Consider the following 14,796-nt stretch of genomic DNA (forward strand, 5'->3'; position numbering starts at 1 on the left):
TTTATTGATTACATATAGGCTATTAAATGTTTATTAAAAACTAAAAAACATTAAAAAAAAAAAAAAAACAACTTAGGCATTTATTGAGTCACTAAAATACTGTAGAGTACAGACCACATCAGCATGATTATAAGCATCCTCTGGTAAATTAACAACCAGATACTGATGTCTCTCACCATATGGACTTCAGGAGATGACTGGGGGATGATAAACTGTGACCTACTGGTTGGGTTCTCTCTGTTCTCATGTTTCTTACATGTTTGTCCCCTGACAGCCGGGTCCTAATGTTTTTTGAGCAACACACCATACTATGACGTTTTTACAATGATGGTTCTACTATGGAACCAGTTTGACATGTTCAGGTGTTCTTTGTGTGAAAACTCAGAGATTTCAGGTATCAGAAGGTGGTTTTCAACTTTCTTTGTTAACTTTCTGCTTCAACTTTAAACTAAATTTCCTTCACTAACCCAGCCCTCTGGACTTCCAGTAAGCTGTGTTCCTATTGGCTGTCCAGGTGGCTGCTTGGTGTTATCAGGAACACCTGAGCAGCTCAGTGTCTTCCTGCTTTATGTGGCTGCAGACAAACATTTCCTCTGTTTCTCTTCACCAGTGAACCTGGTTTGGCTTTGTTGCTTTAGCTTGTTCTTTAGGCGTTGGCTTGCAGCTTCCAGCAGTAAAATCGTCTTTAATGTGTTTCTTGGTGTGTTTTAGGGCTTTGCACTGGATAGTTGTCTTGGTAAATGTGGTTCTTTAGTCACAGTTAGCACATGGTGCTAATGTGTGCAGTGATTAGTGGATTTGCTGCAGCTGAGTTGTGTCTTTATCTTGGCTGTAGTGAGGCTTTAGAGGTTTTTGGTCAGACACATTCTGTATTCTTGTTTGAGAACCAACGTTGGTTGTCCAGAAGGTAAGAGTTCCTGTCCTGATTCTCTGTTCTCAGAGGTTCTCTGGTAGGCTGCAGGAGACTTTAGCGTTTGAGTTGTGCTAGTTTGGTTTTTGTACGGTTTCATTTGGACGACTATCTTGAGGCCCCTCCATGTGGTTTAGTGAGGTTTTCTGGAACAGTTCTACAAAGCAACCTGCAGCAGAAGAGACTTTGAGAGTTTTTAGGAAGTTCTGGAGACCAGACTTTAGAGCAGCAGAAACATTTGTCAGCAGTTTGAGCAGGAGAAGGTGAGCTTCAGAGTAGAAATGAGACAGAAACCTTCTTGACCCGTGTGGTGAGGTCCTGTACCAAGAGTTTGAGCAGGTTGTGAAGAGTCTGTAGTTCTTTGGTCTGAAAGCACTAGAATCGACTCATTAAAGGAGAAAACAGGAGATATTGTTGGTTCTTCTGTCGCTCTGCAGTTTCCTTAGACTGAATATCAAGTTTATATTTTAAATGATTTCCCATGTGAGCCCAAGAAGACTTCAATAAACTCCCTCCATCCCCTGGACACAACATACTTTATCATGATGTTAATTCTTTTTTTTTTTGTTTGTTTTTGAGTTTTAATCATAGTTTTAGCATAGTTTTTTCTCTTTGCTTGTTTAGTTGTGTAATCTGTGTGAAAGGTGCTAAACAAATAAAGCTGAATTGATAAACTGAATAATTGACTAACTGATGTTTGTGACAACAAAAGCGTTTTCATTGTGATTTAAGGGTTTATTTCATTTTTAAGGTTGGGGTTAAAATCTTGACAGAAAAAAAAGATTAAAGAAATAAACTACAGTAAAAAAACAATTAAATCAAAGGAAAAAAACATTTAATATTATAAAACTTTTAAAAAGAAAATTAAACATTAAATACAATTAAATTATATTAGACAAAATATTTAATTAGATAATTAAACGGAAGATACAAAGCATGTAATTATGAAATTAAACAAAAATTTTAAAACAAAAATATTAAACGTTAAAGATGAAATATTTTAGATAATTAAACATTTAAAAAATACAATTAAACAAGAATATTACACATTTAGAAAAATACAAAACATTTAGTTAGATTATTAAACCTTTAAAAGTCAAAACATTTAATTAAAAAATTAAAATGTTTAATTAGAAAATTAAATCTTGAAGAAAATAAAACTAAATAGGAATTTAACAGAAAATACAATTAAGCATTTAAAAAAGAAAATTAAACATTAAAAGGTGGTAAAACATTTAAAAAGAAAAATCTTAACAAAGATTTATTCGAAAAATTAAACATTGGGAAAGAAAAGGAAATTTTTCAAACAAGCCGATAAAACATTTGAAAAAACAACAATTAAACATTAAAAAGACAAAACATTTCGAAATCAGATCAGACATTAGAACAGAATAAAAGGTGAGAAAAGAGCAAAATTAAACATTTAAGAAGAATCAAACTAAAGACAAAACCTCTGAAAAGACACCAGTTAAACTTTAGAAGATCAAATTAAACAGAAGAAACAATAAAATGATCAAAAGAGCAAAAAAAGATAAAGGCCTTAAAGTGTTTTCTAGTCTGAAATGAAAATATCAAGTTGTTTCTTCAAACATTTCCTCTTTCTATGTTCTTGGTTTGATTGTGGACAGATTTACTAAGAACTCATTTCAGAAAACTGATTTCCAGATAAAGTCTATTAGAGGTTGAAGGCATCGATCAGACTGTTACCTTCTGATCTCCACAAACTTTACTGTTCAGTGAAAAGAATCAAAGTTTGTTGAGGATTTCTGAAAAAACCCACAGGTGAAGGTCTGAGAAGAACTCAGATGGATGGTCTAAATGTGAAATCAAGACTCATAGTCACAAGTTTTAAGGCTTCTGTTAACCAGAAAGTTCAAACTAACAGAGAAGTACTGAGAAACTTTTAAAACTTCAGTCCTCAGACTGTCTAAAGGTTCAAACTAACAGAGAACTACTCAAGAACTTTCAAGATTTCAGTCCTCAGAGTGTCTAAAGGTTCAAACTAACATAGAACTACTCAAGAACTTTCAAGATTTCAGTCCTCAGACTGTCGAAAAGCTCAAACTAACAGAGAACTACTCAGGAACTTAGAAGATATCAGTCCTTGGACTGTCTGAAAGTTAAATCTAACAGAGAACTACTGTGGGACTTAGAAAATTTCAGCCCTCAGACTGTGTGAAAGCTCAGGTCCTGAGGACTCGGGAGGTCTGGAGGCTTGGAAAGTCTTGGAACTGAGGGTTCAACCCTCCAGCACAAAGGCTAAAGTCCAACCTCCTGAGAAAAACGGTCGAGTCGAGACTCAAGTTAAAAAAAAAACTCGAAAATGACAAAAAATAGATGATAAATGCGCAAAAAAAAGTAAATTTAGTATCTGAGCAAGTAGCTCAGGGGAAAAGAAGACAGACTCCCAACTGGAGGGTCGCAGGTTCAAGACCCACCACCGGCATTTTTCTTTCTTTGTCTTAGTCAGAATTTGGAGAAAATTTAAGAAGTGTCTGGTCTTGAACCAGCGACCTGCAGCTCTACAGGCAAATCCTTAACTCACTGAGCTACAGATCAGATGAAAATAAAATGATTTCGTCGTCCCTTTGTCATCGTAGTTTCCAAGTGACCACACGGGTGGAGCCAAGGCGGAGTCTGGGTGGAGTCAGGGCGGAGAGTAGGCGGGGAGGTGGGTGGCGGCCTCCCCCCTCTACTCCCCCACCGCCCACCACACCTTCCCCCGCCCGACGAGTTCTTCGACTCTCGACGAGTTCCTCAAGTCCTGACAGGTTTTCCCGAGTTTCTTGAGTTTCCACGAGGTCAGAGGCAGAACAAGTTGTCATGAAGAGGTGTTGAAGTCGCCCAGGATGGACTGACTTTTTACAGCGACTAGAAGGAAGACGACTAGAAGAGCAGGTCTTTAACCACCATCCATAAAGTCCATGGAGTCGGCTCCAGAGAAATGAAAGGTCAACTTTTATCAACCTCCATCCAGATGTTCAACTTGATATCTTTACTTTGACATTTTTGGCACCACAAACCTTTAGTATCACACTTTATTATCCTTTATTAGGACTTTCATGGAATCCACCAGCAGATTTAGTTTTTGTTGACAAACTTTATTCTTGTCGTCGTAGGACTGCAGTATTTAAAACTGTTCCTTCTATTTCACCTCATGTTTATTAGTTTTAGTGGAGAAAGTTTGAATTATCAATTAGTCTCTTAAAAACTAAATAATAAATTGGATTAGTCAAGAGTTTTAAATTTCTTACTTTGTCATATTTTAAATATGACAAAAAAATATAAAAATAAAGCATCTTGAGACAATTTGACCTGTAATTGGCGTTATATAAATAAAATTGAATTAAAATTGTATGTATCTTGTAATGGTAATTCAGCCATATATGTTAGAAAACACATTTTCTTTGTCCATTAATCTGTCGTTTTCTCCAGTAATTCACTTCTTGTTTTGGTTTATAAAATGTCAAGCCCAAATATATTCAGTTTACGGTCATAAAAACCAAAAAGATTTACATTCATGATGCAGGAATCAGGCAGTTTTTCACTTTTTATCTTAGTTTAGTCAGAAAGATAGTTGATAATGTGTGAATTGTTGCAGCTTGTGAGCCGTAGAAGGTTTTAATCTTTGGGGCCGAGTGTCAGAAAACATTTAGAAACCAACATCAACAAAACACTCAAAGATCTGAACATCATTAAAGGGAAATCCAACTTTTGCATGACAATGTCTAATTAAAGGACATTTATTTCCAACGTAAATGTGTGATATTCATCCTCTGGAGCTTTCTCTTCACATCGTCTTCCACCTGGACTGGTTTGGTCGGGAGCATGTGCAACAAACATTTGAAAAACTGCACTTTAACATCAATGAATGACACTGAAGTTTAATCTCTACATAAATGAGACTGAGTCTGGATGTGCTGCTCTGTCATTAACTCTTAAGTTTAGGGAAAGTTAAAACGAGGACAGTTCAGATCAGACTTGAGAATGAGCTTATTTTGAACAAACATCTCAGACTTTCTGAGCTTCAGCACCTACAGCAAGATATTTTAACAACAAGCAACTCAAGAGATCCAGAAGTCGGAGAGAGTTAGCTTTAGCTGAGCCAAAGAACATGTGGGACGCTAACCTAGCAAACATTTCAGACTTTTCTCTGTGAATTCAGAGAAATAATTGACTATTTAATGACAGAGCTACACATCTTAACTCAGTCTCATTAAAACAGACTCTAATTCAGTATCATCCATCCATATTAAAGTGCAGTTACCCAAAATGTTTGCTGCATGAGCTCCAACAAAACCTGTCCAGGTAGAAGGCCACTTTGACAAACAGGAAGTGGATGATTCCAAGCAGATTTATAGACGGGAGAACCGGACTGTACTAAGTGTGGTCGAGTATAAAGGGGTGTTTTGTGGGTTTTTAAGGCTGATAATGATTATTAGTGAGACATGTGGAGTCGATATTCATTTGCAGTAAATGAAAGTATTTAAAATCTTGGAGTTAAACTTAGAAGAACACAAACTCTAACAGAAAACTTTGTTGATACGTTTTTGTTTTGTTTACAGATGTTAAGTTAAAGGAGTTTTATTCGTTACGTATAACCAATCAAATCACTCCAGAAGACAGAGCGACCATAGGTAGATCAAGGTTCAGAGCCAAAGTAGCACCATTTTTAAATGTATTTATTACTGTAAATAAGTAAAAAAATAAAATACTGATAATCAGTAAATCGGTCAGCCCACAATTACTACAATTCTAAAATGTATGTCTCTTTCCTTTGACTTGTTATTTGTACAATATACGATGTATATGATGGCGTTTTTTCATACCAAAGGCTATTATACTATGATGTTTTCTAAGAGACATACAATGCTACTCTGTTTGTTCTGGCCCTGCACCGCTGCACTCCTCCTCTGTTGTTTTCTGGATTGTACTCAGCTGCATGCCTTCGTCCACCCGGCCTCCGTTGACTCGTCCTGCCTGCCGTCTCTGGAGCTGAAGCTGGATTGGAACAGACCAAAATACAGTCCAATCACGATGCCAGCTGCCTCTCAAAAGGCTCCTTCATCTGGCAGGTGGCGGCACTTCTTCTGAAGGGAAGCTGAGCTGGCCCGGCAGAACTTTGGAGATGTGTTCCAGTGGTTGGTGGATGTGTGGGGAGATAGAGAGGGACCTTTGAATTGTTCAGAAGGGAAAACAGGAAACCCATTGGTAGTTTTAGTTTAGGATGCTACTGCGGTGTGTTTTTGGGTTTTAAGAGGTGAACAGGAAGAGTTTTTTTTCGTATTGATTATCTTTTACTTTGTTCCTGGTTGGAATGCCCATCAATGTCAAGGGGAAGTTCACTTTTAGTTCTGTTTATTTATTTTTATTTTACTAACACCCATTTGCTTTTAACCCCCTCACATGTTGTGTTGTTGTAAACTTACTCTTTCAAATAAATACTCGTCTAACCCTCTGGAAACCAGCGTTTGGACTGTTTTTGTGTTGCTCCTCACCTACTGACAGCTGTGGACTAAAGGCTATACTGTGACGTTTTTAGAGCGACATGCTATACTATGATGTTTGTTGGGCGACACGCTATACTATAGGCTTTTTTAATTGACATTTTTTTTTGTTTTTTTAGCAACATAAGAATTCGAACAGTTTTAAAAGTTACTATACTTTTACTTGTGGAATGAAATTATTATTCGATGGCATTTTTTAGATGACATATTATACTCTGATGTTTTCTTGAATTACATACTATTTTGACAATATACTGCACTATGACATTTTTTGAACCACATATCATACATGACAATTTTAGGCAACATCCTATCATTTTGTGCTTTTTGAACCACATAATAATCTATGTTTTGTTTATTTTTCTTGCCAACATGCTGTACTATGAACTACAGGCCATACTATGTTATTCTTGAGTAAAGCATACTATACTTTGACATTTTCTGAACTACATCCTATACTATGGCGTTATACACAGAGTGCTTTGGTTACATGTTGATTTATAATCTAGATTTTTTTCTGTTTTGTTTTTTGACGGGATTACCACAGACCTGACTGTGAACACCGTTGACACCCACCTCAGGGAGACGCTGCCTAAGATCTCAAGGCTGCTTGGTCGTGGTCTTTCTGGCACGTACTCTTCCAAGATGAGCCGGGAAGTTTAACACTGATGGAATGACACCAGGTCTAAGCCGACAAACTTCCAATTCCTCCTCAACCCATAGTCTCTGGGAAACCTACATGGAGTAAGAAAAGTAGACAGAGAAGTAATTAAGTCTGTACACAACATATTAAAAAGAAATCATGCTAATAAATTAAGTACAAAGAACCGAATTTGCTAATATACTGGAGACCAGAGCTATTTAATTTGATAAGTATAACCTTGTTTAGTAACATTTCAATTATTTGAGAGCAGTCCTAAAGAACTGCCTGTAATCCCAATCATAAAATGGGTTTGGAGGAAGAACATAGATGGTAATCTGGATATACATGAGTTAGACTTTATAAGTACTATTGGTAGTATTGGTGGTAGTAATAGTAATGTGACTACTAGTAGTAGTGATAGTACACTACTGCTGCTGATACTGGCACTGCTACTACAACTTGTAATACTATTACAAATGCTGATACTACTTCTACGACTCTAACAGCTGTTTATACTACTACTGCTGCTTGTACTTTTAGTATTACTACTACTGCTTGTACAACTATACTACAGCTACTATTAATCGTCTGGTATTTGCTTGTCAAGCTGCTAGCTCGCCTTAGTGTTTTGCTAGTGGCTAACTAGTTAGCTCTCATAGACTGGAAGCTCTCAACAAGATTTCATCATGAAAAAAGAGCCAAAAACTATTCTTACCTCTGAAAAGTCATTCCAAGTTTCCTTGTCTCAATCGTACGACGTAGTGTGTAACTGTATGCAGCACAGTGAGACGGCATACTTGTTTCCGTTTTCACGCCGTCTACATCAACGTAATGCACTGAAACTTTGCCCCCAATAGCTTAGCCTCGCTGTAGCACGCAGCTCAAAGGGGCGTGTCCTATCTACTCATTCATATCTATGAGAACAATGGTGGCTGCACATAAGGACGCCTGACGTTGATTAGCTGCGTAAATACCATTATATACAGTCTATGGTAAATACGTATGTGAGTCGCATCATTGGCTGCAGCAGCCAGTCACCGGTCACTCACTGACTCACATTGAAAAATAGCACAGAATGAATTGTTATGTGTTTATTTTATTTACAATTTAGGTTGGATTTTTTTTTTGTGCACAGCGCAGATTTTCTGTGCGCAGAGACCGTGTCAGCAGTGCACAATTGCGCACGCGCTCAGCTTAGAGGGAACAGTGCTCCTGTCGTCCTGTGGGTCAAAATTGACCCATTTCAAAGTTTGAAAATGTGGGAAAAAATATATTTTCACAGTGAAACTTCTGATGTCCACATTTTCAACATTTTTGGGAAATCTTTGAACATTTTTTTGGTGGAAAAAAAGAAATGTTAAAAATGTTTCTCTCTAATGTGTCTCTCAATGTAGCAGGTCTGTAAGCGTGTCCTGAATGTTTTTTTTTTTAAATTGCACGCCACCCTTAATCTTAATAACTTTCAATTCAATTTTCTGTTCAGTTCAATTTCAGTCTCATATTCTCGTGGTAAGGCTACTCCAACATCTATCCAGGGACTAGAGATGAAAAATAGCCTCTGGGCCAACCTTCCTGCATTCATAGCGATGTTAATTAATGTGCTCTGTCCCTGTTAAATAAAACGAAACAGGAATGAAAATGAATAAAAAGTACAAATCTGTAAATAACTGTGTCGTCTGTCCGTAAGAAAGTTGTCTGGAAGTAATTTTTAATGTGCAAAAAGGTCAAATTAGATCGAAAATATGAGGTTGACTGGACATTAAATGAACAAATGAAGGAACATGTTGTGTAGCCGCTGTTACAGCCCTCACGGTCCACATATAGTTTTCTTCACATGTTACATGTGTGATTGTAGTATAAAAACATCTGTATCTGGAAGGTCCAGTCTCTGGTTCATCAGTATTCCTGCTACAATTACAACATTAAGACCAAAGAACACTCCAAGCAACTCAGAGAAGAGACCATTAAAAAAGTAAAACAGTCAAGAAATGGCTACAAAAAGATTTCCAACTCACTCAACATCCCATGAAATTCGGTTAATCCATCATTTTACTTTGCTTTATATATTTTGAACTGATTGACATAATTTTGTAAAAAAAAAAAAAAAAAAGTTTCACTTTGATATTAAAGTTTTTTTTTTAAATTCTTGTCAAAAAAGCCAAATTATATTGACTATGAATTCACATATAAAAGCAACAAAAGGGTTGTTCATCCAACGGGGGGTGAATGCTTTTTATAGGCACTGTACTAACTCTAATTTAAGGCTTCAGTGGGAAGTCTCAGTGCACTTGCTTTTATCTGGCACTCATTCTGCCTGAGTGCTGGTTTACGTACACCAGCCTTTGAATTGTGAGTGTATCCAGCACCACCAGAAGTGCTCGATTAGAGTGTATGTAGGTGCGACTGTGACCAGATGGTTCCAGAAATCTGTGGTTCCTGTAAATACAACACATGGTGTAATATCACTGCAGGTAAAAGACAAGAAAAAAGCGCCACCAGTGTCCAAGATCAAAGGTTTTGTTTATTTTCAATCACATACATATACTATTTTTACATACACAGTTCCTTTAAAATGTTGTGTTTACAGTAACAGCTTTCAGTAATTTTTTTTCTTTTTCTTTTGCATTTGTTTTGACTTTACTTGAAACGCTATAGCCTGAAGCTTTGAGATCAGCGTGAAACAGATACAATTTCTTTTTTTTTCCTTTTTTTTTTTTAAACCTGACAATGTCAAAAGAATGATTCATTAAAACAGCACGGAGTAAAAGAAACGAGAGAGAGAAGGAATCCTAAAAGAACTGAAGAACAACATCACCTGATTCAGATGAGCTATACAGGGTTTCATCATCGTAGAGTTCCACATTTAAGACTCTAAACATTTTAGCATCACCTGACCCTTGCAGTAGCTTGCCTCCCTGTCTGAGTGCAATAAAGTGTTTATTGCATTGTTGGATTGTTATTATTTACAATAGAACTCCAAAGAAATTTGTGAAAAACAATAAACTGGGGATCACCAGTACTGAGTCCAAAGATTTTAAAATTGGCACAGCCGAGTACAAGATGTATCCTAACTTGTGACGTGATGACTTATTCATATTGGCAATAATAATAATAATATTATGGCTGAATGACGAGTCTTCAGATTGTAAACAAATGGCAAACAAATTTTTCAAATCCTGAATCCAGAAGAGATCATTTGAAAACAAAAATTAGGAGCAGGATTGACACATTTTTAATTGAATGAATGAATACGCACGTGAACGATGCCCAAACACACAACTGTGTCGACTCTCCATCAACATTCTCAAAAAGCAATCGCACAAAAAGAAAAAAAAAAGTGATGACCTTGTATCGAGAGAAAAATATGAAAATCCAGACATCAGATCACACCCTCCAATTCAACCTCGCAGACAGTTTGTGTTGAATGCTGGTTAATTTAAAATCACACACACACACTGATGAGCAGAGCAGCAACGATGTGCGTTAACTGTGAAACCATTCATTTCTACATTCAGCGCTGACAACCCAGCTGTTTCTGTGTTCGAATCCTCCACTGTGACCAGAACCAAAAGCACCTTTCATCACAACAGAATTGTCTGGAGAGATATCTTATAAAAAAGATCACATTCAGAGAAAAGAAATAAAAGACATTAATACGTGTCAGTATTTGTACTCAGTGACCAGAACATGTAAAAGATAGTGTTGGGATGGTTTAAAATGCCCTGTAGAAAAAACTGCAACAGTGTTTGTGGTGTGGGACTCGAAAAATCGAGACCCGTTTGTGAGAAATTCATCTGAACACATTGAAAACACAAAGAGTTTCAAAGTTGCACCCTGTTTCTGAAAGATTGCCCTGGCCAGACCCTGAACAGAAAGCCAAGCTAGCCGTAGCTTATTCTGGAGACGCCAACCTCAGTCACCCTCTTAGCTCTGTGAAGGTACTGTTAATCTGTGTGTGGTTCACTGTACACAAGCCACAGGCAGAAAGAGTGTTAACAAAGTAGCTTTTTAAAGGTATGAATAGAATTTGTAGGGGAGGAGGCGGGAACTGAGGGACTGTATGTACAGCAAAAACTCCATGCAAGAAGAAATCAGTGTTGATAAATATGTGAAAGTGTCCATGTTAACAGTGATGTCTCTGCATCTCCTCAATATCATGGCTGGACTGAAGCTTTATTCTGAACCTGTGGATATATGATCCAGAAGGAAATACAGTGACATTCATAGAAATTGTTGTAAATGGTGTTTTTGCATGCTTGAAACACACAGATGTCCCCGTGTGTTTGATTAACAGACAGTGTAAGTATCCTTGAGTGTGTCCTTTGTCACATTTATGCAACAGGTAGTTTAATTTATTATGCAAACTATGCCTCAAGTAAGGAGTTATCTGTTCGTTTCGGTCACACAAACACAGCTCAGAGTTCCTAACATGTCATTCATCCACCGGTAGAATTCATTTAATCCAGAGTTTTTCATCTGTAAACTCACTAAACCTGCATGAAAACATAAAACATGGCAAAAATAATGAGAATTTCTTCCTTCCTTCCATTATAACCGAGCATATATGTAAAATATACACAAGTTAAAGGTCACCTGCATTAGCTAAAGCATAAAAAGAAAGCCGAGGTTTTGGTTGCAATATTGTAGTTAGGTGAGGATATTCTAGTTTCAGTCTGACAGACTAACTGTACATCACTCTTTCATGTCAAAACAATGGGTTTGCACTTGCAAATGTTCTTGCAATGTGATGGACATAAAGTAAAGTGGTGGACTTTAAACTGGATAATGAAATGAGAGAAAGAGCTTTTTCAAAACTCACTGCAAACAACGCACATAGGTTTTTGTGCATGGCCCAGTTTGGGAAAATCTGGACTATTGCATGAGAATAAAAAAGGAAAATCAAATCTAAATGTAAAATGGCAGAAGACTAGCATGAGCAATGGATTGTTCTTGAGCCAAACAAGTTGTGGAAAACCAAACTTGCAGACTTTGGGGGTAGTTTTAAGGCAGAACGAGAAGAAGCAGAGGAAAAAAACACCCCAAAATAATATCATTTCTGCACCTGCAATGCTTCATTCCAAAAGGCACTTGCCATATTCAGTTTCCTTCTCATCAAAATAAATTAATCAATAAATAAGCTGTCCAGCTAAGAAATCATGTCAAGCATAACTTATAGGTGGCTTTGATCCAGATCCCCCTTTTGTCGCGATATGACATATTTTTGTGGTGTTGAGTGAGATGAGAGGAAAACAAGTCATTGCTACGAGGTTAACACTCATTATCCACCGTAAAACTCCCTACCGTGTCTCATTCTGAAAGTGTTCTATGTTTCAAAGAGTCAAATAAACAGGAACAGTCACTTTGTGGTTAGACCACGGTGAAACAGATCCACCTCCTGTGCCTATGAGGGGTTAATGGTACACAATGACATGCAGGGCTGTGTTGCAGCCTGTGGAGTGGTGGAGGGACCAATCACATGCTGCCAGGCCAAAGAAAAGGGGCATTACACGCAAATCACACTTCTTACGAGCCTGAACACAATCAAAATTATTTATCTCTGAGTGTACTGACCCTTTAAATCCTGAACTCAGCCCTGACTTTTACTAATGTCCTATTGGCTCACCCACTCACACACACACACACACACACACACACACTCAAACATGTCCTACTGTGACCAGACCCCCTCACGTATGGAGTTGAGTTAGTTTTTACATCGTATACAAACAAAAGTCTCTATACAGACTCATTTTAGCATACAGTGAGATTAGCATTGTTTTAAATCTAATCATGCAGGACTACAGCGATAGGCAGGGGGGGCAACTGAGGTGGAAAGCGGTGATGTGGCAAGGTGTGCTAGTCAGAAGAGAAAAGAAACTCCCAGTGTACTGGCCGTCAGTCCCACTCCGTCCACCCTTCAGCTGTACAGAATTACAATATTTACAAGTAGTGCAGGGGGTGCCGCTCTGCGTGAAGAGCGGCTACGTGTCCCTGCAGAATTTACCACGTAAAAACACACAAAATCAGGCAACCTTACATTTGGATTGGTGGAGGGTGAGGGGGGGGGGGGGGGGGTCTCAGACAAAAGGCGAGAGGTTAAAACACAGCAGTGTAGTTAAATAAGAGTTGAACAGAGAAGAGAAATCAATTTGCAGTAGCGATGAGCACAAATGGCAGCCCACCTTGCCACAATGGTCGGCGCATAAATGCTTTTGGAAGGATTTGGGAGACCAGCAGCCAGCCAAATATGCACTTTTACAGGAGATGCAAGTCTAAGCATTTGGTCATTTTTGTTCGGATGCCGTATACAAGATATGTGGGTTAATATAAGCAAAGCAACTAGAGGATCATTAACATATATCTCAGCTCATTTACTTCAGTTTAAATGCCACTGCTGTTTTTGAATGACAATGCACAGGCTTTTAGATTTCATCATTTCAGATTCTGCGTTTCCATAAGTTTTTGTTCTTAATATATTAATCTTGATCTTTACACTTTTTTTTGTATTTGTTTTGTTTGTTTGTTTTTTTTCAGATGGTCATTTCGGGTTTGGGTTCTTCACCTCCGGAAGAACATGGGGTTGCGCAGGCAGGCGGCTAGTCACCTGCAACACCCCAGGGGTCCTGCAGAGGTCTCCAGGCTGCTGTCAGTGTCTGAGGCCAGGGTCTGGTCGGTGGACATGGAGGAGATGTCGTTGATGGAGGAGGAGGGAGGGAGGCTCTCGCTGCTGTTCACGGCTGCACCTGTGCTAAGGGAATCAACAGCAGCAGGGGGTTACAACGTAAAAGAGTCCCGGCAAAAGACACAAAGCAGCAGAAATACAGCCACAGGAGATATTGTTTGCAAGTGCACACAGAGGGAACAGTGAAAGAAGTGCTGCACATAGCTGAATTAGCTCCATGAGATTTGAGACAGCAACAACATTAACAACAACTGTGGGACATCACAATCACAGTGTGTCTATAATGAGACAAAGGCACATAAAATTTGGGTTCAGAGGGGCTCTGCAGGAAAGTTAAAGTCTGCAGTGTGGAGTTGTTATAAGCCACCAAGTGGCTCTTATACATTTAATTACAGACTCATGCATTAGTAGGATTTAGATCCTTATACAAGCATCTCTTATTTTTATGATATTCTGCCATGAGTCAGTTTATTTTGTCTTCTAAATAGCAGTCCAGTTTTCTTCAATTGATCTTGTTTTGAAGTCAGAGGCAGCAGCAGTCAGCACTTCTTAATTCAATCTGCTCCGCTGCCATTTTGTCATTAACAATGAATCAGTGTTCGAATTAAGGGGAGCCAGAGGTGCTTAGCTTCTCCGAAAGGGACCTGAGCTCCACACGAAGGTTATTAAAGCAATTTTGCTGCTAATTGTGCAATGAACGAAAAAAAATACATGAATCAATTTGAAATCTAATATCTTCAGTAAATTTTAAAGAGTGTGTTATGTCAATCTTGATTTGGATATGTGCAGGGTGTTTTTTTTCCATTCAACATGGCATGGGCTGCTTTCATAGGTTGTTTATTACTGGTGATTCTCAATGACTGGTCCATGCAGTGCTGCCCACAAGAGCACACTTCTTCACGACGCATCCAGTCCAGCAGCGCCTCATTAAAGCTCAGCATCTCCTGTGTCTATCTTTACGAGGCAGGTTTCTCCTTTGTCAGCCATAAAAAAAACAAGATTTCAAAACAGAGCAGCGAAGGAAACTGTCCAAATGCAGTGAATTGCACAGAGG

The 14,796-nt window shown here is 38.1% G+C and overlaps 1 protein-coding gene and 1 long non-coding RNA gene across 11 annotated transcripts in view; both read right to left on the minus strand.

Annotated features, from left to right (window-relative positions):
* Positions 1-5,576: 5,576 nt before the first annotated feature.
* Positions 5,577-8,134, minus strand: LOC129351004 (uncharacterized). The gene is made up of 3 exons (XR_008604619.1): positions 7,776-8,134; positions 6,994-7,152; positions 5,577-6,083 (listed from the first exon to the last, which is right to left on the minus strand). It is a non-coding gene; the product is annotated as an uncharacterized LOC129351004 (long non-coding RNA).
* A 1,427-nt stretch (positions 8,135-9,561) lies between these two features.
* mapk10 (mitogen-activated protein kinase 10) overlaps positions 9,562-14,796 on the minus strand; it is a 43,733-nt gene continuing 38,498 nt past the window's right edge. For 7 of the 10 annotated variants that reach the window (XM_035953130.2, XM_023280905.3, XM_023280903.3 and 4 more), the window contains one exon: positions 9,562-13,803. In XM_035953130.2, coding sequence (XP_035809023.1) covers positions 13,661-13,803 — 143 coding nt within the window. In that variant the 3' untranslated portion in view covers positions 9,562-13,660. Of the gene's footprint in view, positions 13,809-14,796 lie in introns of all 10 variants that reach the window. The other 3 variants (XM_023280909.3, XM_023280911.3, XM_023280910.3) reach the window with 3 other exon arrangements.

Source organism: Amphiprion ocellaris, chromosome 17, assembly GCF_022539595.1.
Source record: "Amphiprion ocellaris isolate individual 3 ecotype Okinawa chromosome 17, ASM2253959v1, whole genome shotgun sequence".
NCBI lineage: Eukaryota > Metazoa > Chordata > Actinopteri > Pomacentridae > Amphiprion > Amphiprion ocellaris.